The sequence below is a fragment of the Poecilia reticulata genome, chromosome 2, assembly GCF_904066995.2.
Source record: "Poecilia reticulata chromosome 2, P_reticulata-male-v2, whole genome shotgun sequence".
NCBI classification, from domain to species: Eukaryota; Metazoa; Chordata; class Actinopteri; order Cyprinodontiformes; family Poeciliidae; genus Poecilia; species Poecilia reticulata.
The window spans coordinates 27,796,035-27,809,522 of NC_088831.1; the positions used below are offsets into that span (position 1 = coordinate 27,796,035).

At 36.7% G+C, this 13,488-nt stretch overlaps 1 protein-coding gene across 2 annotated transcripts in view; it reads right to left on the reverse strand.

Moving 5' to 3' along the window:
- cckbrb (cholecystokinin B receptor b) overlaps positions 1–13,488 on the reverse strand; it is a 31,767-nt gene that overhangs the window by 10,637 nt on the left and 7,642 nt on the right. For both annotated transcript variants that reach the window (XM_081602378.1, XM_008401381.3), the window contains 3 exons: positions 8,029–8,280; positions 4,271–4,532; positions 2,218–2,345 (listed from right to left, as the gene is read on the reverse strand). In XM_081602378.1, coding sequence (XP_081458504.1) covers positions 2,218–2,345; positions 4,271–4,532; positions 8,029–8,280 — 642 coding nt within the window. The remainder of the gene's footprint in view (positions 1–2,217; positions 2,346–4,270; positions 4,533–8,028; positions 8,281–13,488) is intronic.

A 13,488-nucleotide genomic window follows, 5' to 3' on the forward strand; every position in this document is an offset into this window, starting at 1 on the left:
TAACAATAGAGGACTCCGCCGTCCTTTGCGGAATTTAACTATTTCATAGAGGACTCCGCCGTCCTTTAGCAGGGGACGCCGCCGTCCCACACAGAATTTAACTAACTTAGAGTTAGGGGAGTCTGCCCTCCCGCGGACTTTAACTGCTTTTATTGTACCTGACAGTGCCTAGGATTCTCAGGGTTTAACTTCTTACCAGAGGACGCCGCCGTCCCACACAGAATTTAACTAACTTATAGTTAGAGGAGTCTGCCCTCCCGCGGACTTTAACTGGTTCCATTCCATTTCCATTCCACTTTAATTTTCATCGTTTTCCACCCTCATTTTTCACTTTCTTCCCCATACATAAAAGAAAGAAGAAAAAAAAAAAAAAAAAAAAAAAAAAATTAAAAACATTAAAGACATAAAAACATGGAAGACATCAAAACCCGCACTCTAACCCTAATTTAGCCATAAGCAACTCTAAACAGGTGGGTTTTAAGTTGAGATTTAAAGGCACCCAGTGTTTCAGCTGTTTTACAGTTTTCTGGAAGTTGCTTAACAGTGTAGCAGCAAAATATAATTTACGAAAATGCTTTTAAAATTAAGCAATGCCTGTTTTTGTTTCATCGTAAAACAAATGTTTTCTTCCACTGGTTTAAGAATGCCTTGAACAGGTAATTATTATAATTGTCCCTTTTCCTTGCAGCCGGCTGATTGATCCCTGTGGTGACACATGCACCTATTTGTATGGTTTATTATGAGTGAGTCATGATTCTGCAAAAACCAGCTGCTCAACCTAATGGAGCAAAAAGAAACTTGCATTTCCAGCTGAAATGCAGTAATCGCTCATAAAAGGATTTTGAAATTTATCAGTGATATTTAGTAATAATTTTACTTCAACAAAGGGACAAGTCCAACAATAATGTTTGGAGAGCCACATTGTTACAATTTACTAACAAAAGACGGTTCAACTGGAACGTTGATGAATGTTTTTCCAATTACTACATTGTACTGCTCCCGTTTCCTTCATTTTTGTCTGTAATATGTTTTGTAGAAGAAAACAGAATACAAATAGATTGCAATGTCCGAGCCTACAGTTTTACAGGAAATTGAACTCTATAACCCAGCAGTACCCAGAACTCGCCCCTCTGGTTATTATTCCCAGAAATATGTGTTTGTCTGCAACAATTTTGAACTGTATTTAACACAATGATGAACTGTTTTTGACATTATTAAAAATTATTCATAATTACTAGCATAAGCAATGGAAATGGAATGAAACATTTCACTATGTCTTGCAAAAAGGGGTCAGTGGGTAATAGTGCAGGTGAAAGACAAAAAATGATTATATTGCCAAAATATATTTAGGGTCAACTAATCTTAAATAGGACAGTATTATATACTTTAAAAAAATCATGGTTTTATGTTTGAAAAGTCACAAATTATAAAAATGTATACAGAAACTAAACTCTATTAAAACAACAAATTACACATTTTACTTACAAAGCACCATTTTACAATTGAAAAAACCTGTATGAGGACTGTATTAGCTTAACACAACACATGCGTTCAAATATAATATTAGCACTCCTGCGGTCTTAGCACAACGCTCAGTTGGAGAGCGGACAGCTTGGAAGTGTCCTGTCAGAATGTCAATTCTTGAAACTACACAGAAAAACCTCAGAGTAACAAAGCTGAGGTCAGTGCAATCCCGCTGGACTGTGCCAGGGTAAAAAGCTTGTAGTGTCAAATCTATAATCTGAAACATTTCTGAGTAAAAATAATTCAATAACTGATTGGCAACACAAGTTTTAAATTCAGGAGGACCATGCTGGATATCCTAACTAAAAAATAATAATTCAGTTTATGTACTTCATTTTTTTCATTCCTCTAAAGGTTTGTGCTTTCAAGTCAAGCTTGATAATACGTGCAAATCTGATCTACAAATAACACACAAGCAGGATCGCGTCAACAAAATGAGGAGAGCATAAATAAATAACTGACATCATGAATATCCTAAGCATATTCTGATTATCAGAAAGCCCAAATTTCTGGTAGGAGGATATAAAAAAGTAATGACTTACCACCCCAATGTGATTTACCAAACCTGAGCCAGATTGCAGGTGCAGCTTTTACTTGTATGTTCAGCACATTTGAAAAACAGGCACAAATTCTCACCTAAACTTGTCTGCGGTCACTGTACCGAAAAGGTACATAAATAGCAAATGGTATTACCAGTAGATTCTTTGTTGAGGGCGGTCTCGGATCGGATGCCTTGATAAAGCTTCCTGGAGATCAGTCCATAGGCAACAATCATCACCACTCCTGGAATCGCGAACAGCACCAGCAGGAGAAGAACATTCCTACAAGGGACACATTTAGAAAAGTTGACAAATAACTAAGATAAAGACAGATGTTTGTGCTCATTTCCATCAGAAATAAATGAAAACTCTTCAACCTGTAACAAAAACTAGCCATCTTGCAGTTTCACTTCAGACTGACACACCAACATTGCTTTCGAGTGTGTTGCCACGTGGTCACACCCTCTGACAATTAAAACCTTTTACATAGCTCCTACTGCTAAAGAGCCAAGAAAGTGGATATTATTTAAGCAATATTATTAATTGTGATATTATTTGTCATTGGTCTCAACAAGAATCCTTGGGATCACATAAAAAAATCGGATAACTATGAAACTCATATCTGGTAGTCCTAAGTGATTTACAAAGTGGATAATCTAATTGTAAACAAAGAGTTTAATATCAATCTTTTTATTTCTGATTTATTTATCCCTAGTCTAATAAAGACAAAAGCAGATGTTTCCCGTATATTTTTTTAATGAGTTTTCTCAAGGTTAACTTTTTATCTCCAGAAAACCACAGGGAAACGTCTGCTCCCTGCTTCTGTACTAATCATATTTTGTATCATGTTGCCCCTTTGGAGGCAATTAGAAATCATCCAAACACAGAAATAAGACGTTTTGAAATCTCAGTCGTCAATAATAAATATGTTGATGTCATGCAATGGTTTCAGTTGACTATAATTTTGGCCTTAACTGAATGTTAATAAACTTGGTTAAAATATTTATACGTTTTAAAAAAGCATGACGGCAACAAAAACATGTCCGATTTTCATAGTTGAAACAAAGAGCATGCATTTTTTTTGTAACCCTGTGAATTTCTACCAATACTGATTCAGTAAAAGTTTAAAAGTAATTACAACAAGTAAATCTTTCAGAAACTTATCTGCTGTTGTTCTGTCTCACAAGGGCTAAAATGGGACGCAAAGTTCTGCACAATACAGAGTTAGTTGGTTTTAGTGAAGTGATCCAAGGCATGCATAATTTCTAATTACGTCTCATTACTCCAGCAGTATTATAAACCCAGCCAAACGCCAAAACCTCCATCTGCATGCACCTGCATGCATGTGTGCTGTAATTACTCTCTCATTTTGACGTTATGTCCTCCATTCTTATTGATTTGTCTCTGAACAATTTAAAATGGGTTCAACAAAAGATCAACAAAAGGTGTAGCACTGTAAATAGAGTTAAAAGTAATTCTCGAGACCCTTTTGCTTTATCTCAAAACAAATTACTGGAGATGGTCAGTTGTAATAGATCATAAAGACATCCTGAAAAATGTCTTTCCAGTTTAAATTATTATGGGTGAATTTATGATTAGGAACATAATCAGGTACATTTTAATATTTTACTGCTCAGATGGTTTATTTCTTTCTGAAATAATTGATAGTGTTTTACCATAATTAGATTGAAAGCCAATAAATTAATTTTGTTTCACTTTTTTTTCCACAAACCTTGGATTTTAATGGTCTCGCCCGGAACGTTAGCTAGAGATAGGCACCAGCACCTCTCACTAAGGGACAAGGATGTAAAGAAAATGGATGGATGGATGGATGGATGGATGGATGGATGGATGGATGGATGGATGGATGGATGGATGGATGGATGGATGGATGGATGGATGGATGGATGGATGGATGGATGGATGGATGGATGGATGGATGGATGGATGGATGGATGGATGGATGGATGGATGGATGGATGGATGGATGGATGGATAATCAACCCAGAGCTAATTGAAGTGTGGACTGTAGTTCTTTTATCAACAACATGCTTTTGTATATGTGTTGTTAACAGAATCATGTCACGTGAATGAAAATAAGAGTAGTTAAACAAGTTGAATCTTCACAAAGTTGCAGCTTTTCCCAGTCGGCTATCATCTCGACAAGAGCCTACCAAATAAAAACAATGTAGAACGAAAACACTCACCAGATCTGCTCTGCCGTTGCAACAGGCCACTTGTGGCGACATTGGTGTGCCGTGGTGTTGTCAGGACGTTTAAACGGCTTGAGGTGACTGACGATCGGGTAGGGGATCATGATGATGAAGGCCAGCACCCAAGTAACAGCAATCACCCGGTAGGCGTGGGACTGGGTCTGCCACGCCCGTGACTTCAGAGGCTTGCAGATGGCACTGTAGCGCTCAAGGGCTATGGCAACTAGGTTAAAAGTGGAGATGCTCACTGATGTGCCTGCAGGAGAACAAAGTGGGACATCTAAAGGGCTGAGAAAATATGCATCTTACCAAATAAACAGATGACTTCTCATTTGAATAAAATAAAATTACTGCCACTGCAGCTCAGAATAGGGAAGAAAATGTGGTTCGCAGCCAACATTTGGAGGAGAACACAGTGTTGAGGTAAATAAATTGGGCCGATATCTGAATGTCGCGGTGAAGGAAATCATGTGACTCTCTGCCAGCGATATGATCGTTCATCTACCCCCTAAAAGGACAAGACAGGAAATTACTCTTTACCTTCCTTATCCGTGTCCTCGGTGACAATATAAGCTGTATACGTAGAGGATGGGAAGATGGTGGGTAGGAAGAAAACTCCAAACAATGGTTTACAACACCAGCAAACCTTCAGTTTGCTTTGCCTTTTTTCCCCTCTACATATTTTGTTGTGTTTTGCAAATGTATTTATGACAAACCGACTCTTACTGTCTTTCAATGGGGATTTCTGGCAGACTAACACAAATTATCACACAGTTTAATACTTTCTAATTATAAAAATCTGAAAAATTAGCTGTGCATTTGTATTTGGTCTTGTTTACTTTGACACTCATAAAATGAAACCGTTAGCTTTCAGACGTCATAAGACCAGGCAGCATTATGCTGTGGGATTCTGAAAAGGCTTGCAAAGAGCAAAATGAATGCAGCAAATATAGTTATTTCCTGTAGGATAATTTGTTACAGCTTCAAAGAACATTTATTTCCATTTGAGACGAATCAACACAGACTCCATGCTGCGATTTCAGCCAAAGGTGCATCTACTAAATACTGACTTTAAGGCGGTGGATATTTATGCAACCAATTATTTTATGGTACATTTTTTAAAATAATTTTAGTAGAAATTAGTTTTTACTTTTAATTTTTTTTTTTTGTCAAAAAAGCCCAATTTTGTTGACCATGGTTGATTTGTAAGTTTAATAAAAAGGGTAAAACAAAGGGGATGTTTTAATTGTTTTACTTTTTATGGGCACTATGGTTCTCTTCATAAAAATATTCTCTGTGAGTAGAACAGCGTCAGTAGTACTCACACTAAGAATCATCTTCATGCATAGGTAACTTTGTTCCCAGCAGTCTCTTCTTCAGATGCAAAGACAGTGAGATCACTCATTGCTCATTTGCAACTCCGGCACATTACTCAAATGTCAAATAAATTCTTCATGCGAAGCAACAATCCTAATAGCCTTTTAAATTTTGGGCTTTCCAATAAAATAAAAAAAAAGAATCTGACCAGCTCAAATGTTTTCCCATCCAGTCTATACGGGAATATAATTAGAGACTTCTTGACGACAATGAGAATACTGTAGCAGTAAAAAAAAAAAACTCATTACACACCTTGACTACTGGAAAATTACCACTTAGGAACTCCAAATGAGTACTACAGAAAGTATATATCAATGAACCTCCCACAATTGGGAAAGGTGATGAAAATAGTCAGTGGATGTGCAGCCACTCAACAGTGATCGACCTCTTTTGTAATTTGATTGACGTCAGGTCAAGAAACTTGTTACCTTCCTGATTACAATCGTTGCATCTATCTAGGGTTTTATTGTAGCGAGACAATGACGGGTTACAATGTATGAAGATGGTTTTGTTCTATATTCATTTTCTGCTAGAAGCAAGTCAGTCGCTGCTGCTGGCAGTATTGTATCGGATTCCTCATAGTTTTGAAAGAGTAATTTTCTTGTATAAAAAAAAGGACTCTTACTACATTCGACAGGGGAAGTCTTCTTTTCCTTATTCCAAAGTGGATCCAATAAACTCTAAAGCAGATTTTTAAAGTCAAAAATTACACATTTTGTTTCATGCAAAAATTGAGAAAAGATGTCTTTCTCATATTCCAAAACCTTGAAATAGCTCTACATGTAAACTACCACATGAAAAAACCATGACATATACAATGGGAATGTCTACTTTCCTAATTGTAGCTATCAATGGACATTTTTTTAAAGATATTTTAGGTAGGCCGTTCTTTGTTTTAATTCAACTCAAATTTGTTTTATAAAATTTTACTTTTCTAGTAGGCAGTGGGTTCTGTCCAAATTTAGGATAAAAATAAAACTTTAAAAATTTGTTTTGTTTGGCCATTTGTTCGACCCAAACTTTTAAACTTTTACAGTTCCCTGTAAAAACATCAGTAGTCCTTTTCACCAATGTATTCAAGGGATTGTCAATATGTTCTACATTAATATAAAGAAATTGTGGTCAAGAAGTGAGGTGGGTGGGATTATTGATGTTGGTCTTTGTCCATTTCATAGCCAAGCGAAGTTATGGCAGATAAAGTTAACCAAAAGGCAATTGGGCTTCACACTTGTGTGAAGACAAGTGAAGTCATGAGGACAGTTCTTAATCTTAAGGAAATAAAAAAATGTAGCTGCCTTCATTGCTTGGGTCTACATAGGCATTGAGTGTCTAAAGCTGATCTGCAATGTGTTATTAAACTTCATTGAGTTTGAAACAAAATGTATTCAAGGGATAAAAAGGTAGCTGTCAAGGAAGCAAATACAAATTTTGAACAGTAGTTATATTGTTTAGCTTTAGATATTTCACATGCTTAATAAATCTATTGTTAACTTTTTTATTGTATTTTGACCCCAAGAAGAACCAGTGATCAATTAGATTTCACTGAATACCCACTTAGGAGTGGCTCACCAAAAATACTCTTGCCATTATAATGTTTAAACCAAGTAAGAGTAAAAGTGGTTACTCTTACTCTCATTGTACTACGAGCAATTTGTTTGTAGATACAAGGAGTACATTGATGACTAAGAGTGAATTTGTGACTTATCTTCCAATGTCCTCTCTTTACTGCCAGAAAAGCAGAATCACACTGAAAATATTGCAGCAATTTGGAGTCTGAACATTTTTCTTTGAGCATTATTCCAAACATGGTGGCTCATGCATAATCTTGATAGAAATAGCTCCTGGTCAAGTCACTTTTAACCTCTGTTAGGAGGCAAATGACCTTCCATCTGCAAGTGCTCATCCCAAGGTATTCCGCCACAGTCAGGCAGTGCTTAAAATTCAGTGAGATCTGATATAAATGACTTTTCAAAGTACATTCAAGTAAAAATGATTCAGATATGAATGGAAGGTGACAAGGAGAAGATTTTGCTCATAACAAGCAAAAGACATATAGCTTTGCTATTGAAAAAAAAAAAAGAATGAACCCAGGCCTTACCACATGTTTAACTCAGTACAGGAATGTAACCGCATAGTGAATGGTAAGACACATTTTTCAAAGCTTGTTTTACAAAGAAAAATCTGATGCAACCAATAGCCTTCAAAAGTGACCTAATTAGTAAAAGATATTCATCTGTGTGTCATTTTGGAGCAAGAATGAGGGTGTGTGTGAGTTTGAATTGTCTTAAGAGAACAACTTAACATAATTTAGACTCTCCTTGATGCGAAAGGTCCAGCTGAACTTCCCCTTCACCCTCAAGCTCCTTGTTACTCACCCATAAGGTAGGTCACTATCTTGCACATCAGAGCTCCAAAGACAAAGTCCTTGAGGATACTGGGGATCAGGTTGAAAGGCATGCAGAATATGGCCATCATCAGGTCGCTCATGGCGAGTGACAACAGGAAGGTGTTGGTGATAGTGCGCATGTTCTTATTGAATGTGAGCACCACAATGATCAGCAGGTTGCCAGAAACACTTGAGAAGAAGATGAGCGAGTAGAGCAGGATCCGGAGAGTGTGGTCCTCCTCTGCACAAGAAGAACACAGATCTGAATGAAAATGATGCATCTTATGATTTACATGTTGAAATTCAATTTGTTTTATTGAACAACCTGGTGACTAGTTGTGTATGAGCAACTTCAGAGCTTATTGTTTCTTTTTCCTTGAGTGGGTGTTAATGAACAGACCATATTAATTACCCTGCTAAGTCTTTGTAAAGGAGAGCTTTTGATTGCAGTGGTGGCTGCGATATTACTCCTAATCAGAAATGACATTCACCTAAATACTAGCATAAACTAGCATATTATGGCCATAGCGGCAGTGAATGTATCATTAAATGCATCATTAAAACACAACTCACTGACGCTATTGAAAAATTCTGGATCATGAAATCCAGCGGGTACTATCACAGAAGAGATCGTATTTCCCCAGTAATAGTTTCCTTTTATTGGTTTCTCGATAATTAAATATAAAATCCTTCTTGTAACATTAAACCCTGTGCTCAATCACATTTTGAAGATGTCGTAGTTTCACTTTTTCTCAAGCAAGCACTTTGCTCCCAGGTTTGTGGTTTATTTGTGGTTTCCCAACTTTTTAAAAAGTAGAATGAAGCATCGACCTTTCAACATTCAGGCTCCACTCCGGGTGAGCGGCTCCAAGATTCGGACTTACAGGCAGACACGCCGTCTATCTTCAAGATCAACACTTCATAAATAAAAAAGACAAATTATATGACTGGCTGTTATAGGGTCGTTATGATTTGTCTCTGTAGTTATTAGACCATGAGGTCATTAAGTAATGTTCTGATCGTCTCTCTCCACTTTGTATATGGTCATATTGAATTAGAATACCTTAATTCACTAAGAGAAACACATTTTGTAGCTTAATATCACAGCAATTTGTTTTCAAGTCTGTATTTCTGTTAATTCTGATTTGTTAATTTACAACTAATAAAAACAACATTTAGGATCAGAATATTACATCAGATCAATAAAAAATAATAATAATACAAAATTTGGACAAATAAAAAAATATGTTTAATACCTGTGAAAAGGTTGGTATTCCCAGAAATTACTTTTGTCCTGACAAATGAGCATCATCAGATCGTCAATTCAAATGAAGAAACCCTATAAACGTTTGTTCATTTGAATTTGAGGTTTTCCTGTTTTGTGTCTCATTGTTGGTATCATTGATTGGGTTTTTTGTTTGTTTGATTTAGTTGTTTCTGTCTTTTTTGTGCCTCTATCTTTATCTTTATGTATCTTTATAACTCCATCTTTAAGTATCTCCGGAACGCTACTTCTTCATTGCACTGCTGCTCTGATGAACCGAGCTGAAGGCTGGATGCAGTCAGGTTGTTTCTTTAGCTTTTAGAGTAAGTATAATCATTATTAACTATATTTGTGGCATTGCATTGAAATTATTGATCTTTTCTTCACATCTAAAATAATAGCAATTTGTATTCACTTTGATAAGTGAAAATGTGATTATTTCATGGATTTAATTAATTCGCAAGACCCTTTAGTTAGTGTTAAAAATCCATTTGCTTTTCAAAACTTTTATGTTTGTTTGTTGTTTGTTTTTTTTATACTTTTACCTAATGCTGTTATTTCAAAGATGGTCACTCAAGTAGCTTCTCCCTTGAATACAAATAATGTAAAATACAAAAATTCAATCTGCAGTCTGATGCAGTATCACTGTATCACATCCTCTAAAGTCTACATTATTTGCTTTTGCCTTCGGTTCGAAGCTTGCCTGGCCACAACACGCTTTGTAAAGGTTACCCACCATGTCTGTATCCAGGGGGATTAGAGGTCCCTGTGTGCACCGCATCAGCAGGACACCACACACATAAGCTGCAATCTTCACAGATACACAGATAGCAGCATGTGCAAACACACGCGGTTCTACAATTTCAACATTTCCACAATAAAACCAGGTTAATTAAATTTGCTACAATAGCCAGCCTTCTCAAATTCCTAACTGAAATATATTGCTATGATCACATTCAATGTGTTACCATTTCTATGAAGGGCACTCATGCAACCAAAAACACCTGATGTTTGATCCAAAAACTCAGTAAAAGGCAGCAGTGATCTTCAATGGGTATAGTCTGGGGAGGTTATTTTCATAAAAATATGCAGTATCTTTCAATGCAGGCAAAGTTTTCCCTAAACTTCCATTTGCTGAAAACAAAAAGCACAATTCCCGCCCTCATCCACTTTTTAAGCCATACGGTTTGGATATCGTAAAAGGACTTTTCATCTGCATTTAGAACGACGCTGGCAGACTTTGTTCTGTAAAAGACATTGGTTGGGGATTAATCCATATTTTTTTCGCTGGTTGCAACTCTTTCTCACTGACAGGCAGCAGCTGGTCAGTGATGATAACACTTCCTCCCCTGTGATGGCAGCCACTTGTGGCGCCACACAAAGACATGTTAGCTGTCCACCACTGCTTGGCATTTACACTAATGACTCTGTTACCACAGTGCCAATCCATGACTTCATCAAATATGACAGAAAAGGTCTGATTGAACTCATGACGGAAATGGAGGAGCATGAGATGCTTTTTTGTTTTTGAAAAAAACATCTCATCTCGTCTTGTCTTACTTTTGCAAAGTAAAGCAAGTTTCTTTTATCTTCTCCATTTCTTGTAGGTTTTTTTATTTAAATTGAGATGAGTATACATCTGCTCTGCAATATGGACATATTCAAGAACTATAGCCATAATGTAACATCAGTTACTTGTTTATTATTAATTGTATTCAGCAGTTTAATTACAGTGTGTTTTGTGTGTCTGTAATGCAGGTACATCACAGAACCCCTAGGTGGAGAAAAGTTTGTGTCTTGCTCTGCTGTGCTGTCTGCACTCTGCCGTCTTCATAACACAGGTGTCAGATGCTGAAGCAGCTAACACAGCTCGCTTCAAGACTCAATTTACAAAGGAGCTCAACAAACGGAGAGAGAACTTTGGACTGGTTAAAGGTAGCAACCGCTTTAGATTCAAGATTTATGAACCTCAGATACAGGCCCTGGGAAGAAACGCTAGAGGTGTGGAAAAAGCTGAGTGAGATGAGAGACATGGAACCAACACCTCCATATGTGAAATGGTGCCAGAGCCACCGAAGGAAAAGACGGTTCATCTAGTCCCGGGATCGGAGTCAGAGGCTGATGTTGAAGGATTATCCACAGATAATACTCTGGGGTGCTTAGCTACACCTGCTTCCACAGTGCCTTTTGAAAAATGTTTTCTTTAGCAGGTCACATTGTACAAAAAAAGCTAGAAATGTCAACAAGTTAGTCGATCTAAGTGACTGGTTGAAGGTACTGTAGGTTAAATGCGATATGTCACAAAAGTACTTTGTTATGTTCATTTAAAGTGCAGGAATACAGTTTGTTTTCTATGGCTGTATTTTAATATATTGGTTTGTTTAAATTAGACATAAGAACAGGTCTGCTTGCTATGCTATTCACATTGTTTTATCATATAAATCAATCAATCAATCAATCAAATTTTATCTGTATAGCACATTTCAGCAGCAAGGCATTTCAAAGTGTTTTACATAATTAAAATAAAAACAGCATGTGACCGTGAATAAACAGTTTGAAAGACAAAGTGATTTTTTTTCTTTTTTTTCCTCCTTTCATTTTTTTTCCACCAAATGAGACATTAACATTTCTAAAGTACTGTTTGAAACAAGACGACTTTTAAACCTTTCTGAAAATTAAAAACCTGGAAAACTGAGAATCCTCAAATGAAAAGTTAAACGTTTTGATTAATAATGATTAATCACAGCCCTAGAGTGTGAATAGTCTGATAAAATTGGGATATATACTGAGGTATGTTGAGATATATACTTGCAAAGTGTGTGTAAATACACACTTTATAAATCAATGACTCAATTAGTGCCAAATCTAAAGGGCATTGTTGGCATTTCTTTCTTTTTAATGCAATCTAAATAAGCTAAATTCCTCAAAGCTCTTCCTGTGAGTTTTAGTCTAATTGGCTATCATTAATCAATGCTTTCTAGTAGATTAAAGTACTAAGCAGTTAGCAGTAGTATGTCACTGATATTTTGACCGTAAAACTTAAAAATACAACATACAGTAGCAACTGCATGGCTTGTGCCAGCATAGCTGAGCTTCTACTGAACCATATTCTATATTTTGTGTTTTGGTTCACAGTAGTCACCTGAGATATACATACATGGCTTGTGCACAGCTGGCTGGGAAGCATAATCCAAACCCCACTTATTATCTGCCTGCTTATCATGAAGAGTAAAATCATAGCAATGTTCAGTTATGGGAAAAAAAAAAGAGATTTTAAACAGATGAATGGATCACAGCATTTAACTCAAGTATGTAGTTTCAGTGAATTAATCACAAAAATCCAACTGAACTGTTTTTATATCACTTGCAGGCTTAGCAAAGGATTTAGCCACAGACCGGTCAGAAAAAAGTCAGCAAGTCAGTCTTTTGCTGTCTCTTTCATCTCTCTCTTTCTCTCTCTCCCCACATGCACACACATCTACAGACATGTGGCTTCGCCATCTGTCACACAACCTCCCCTGCAAATATCAAGCTCTAATATGGTGGCTGTGCTGCTGAGAGAACATCAGGGTTACTCCATGGAAGCAGCAACGGTAGCAACTTAAGATGTTTAATTTGGTTTTTGTGTGTCTGCGCTGCAGCGTGCGCCCACATCTGTGAGTGTATAATGATAATGAAAACGTGCAGACACATGATTGGCAAAAGAAAGACAGCGCAGCAGTCTGTTTCTGTAGTGTCACTCTTCCTCTAGCCTAATGAAATATGTTATACTGGCTTCTGATTAATCAAAGCCAATTAGCTTTTCCTGTGTGCTCCGTGATAACTCCCTCAGCCCATTTATCCATTCCTTCAGGCCAGAATTCCTCAAAGCTTTTTCTGTGATCATCAGTGTAGAGTGGAGCCGTTATTGTTTACCTTTCTTGCTAATTATCTCACTGGCTAATATAATTCAGTCCAGTTCAGTTTATTTACGTAGCACCAATTGACAAAGAAGCAATCTCAGCTGACCATTGAGAAAAAGTAAACAGATCAAGTTTAGTTTTGCACATCTGTATCTCTGAATTATTTGGCTTTTTAAAGACAGCACTGGAATGGATCCCATTCCCAGCAAACACCATAAAAAATAAACTGCTTACTTGTAAAGACACCAGAAAGATAATTGTAGTAAAAGCATTACGATTTTGA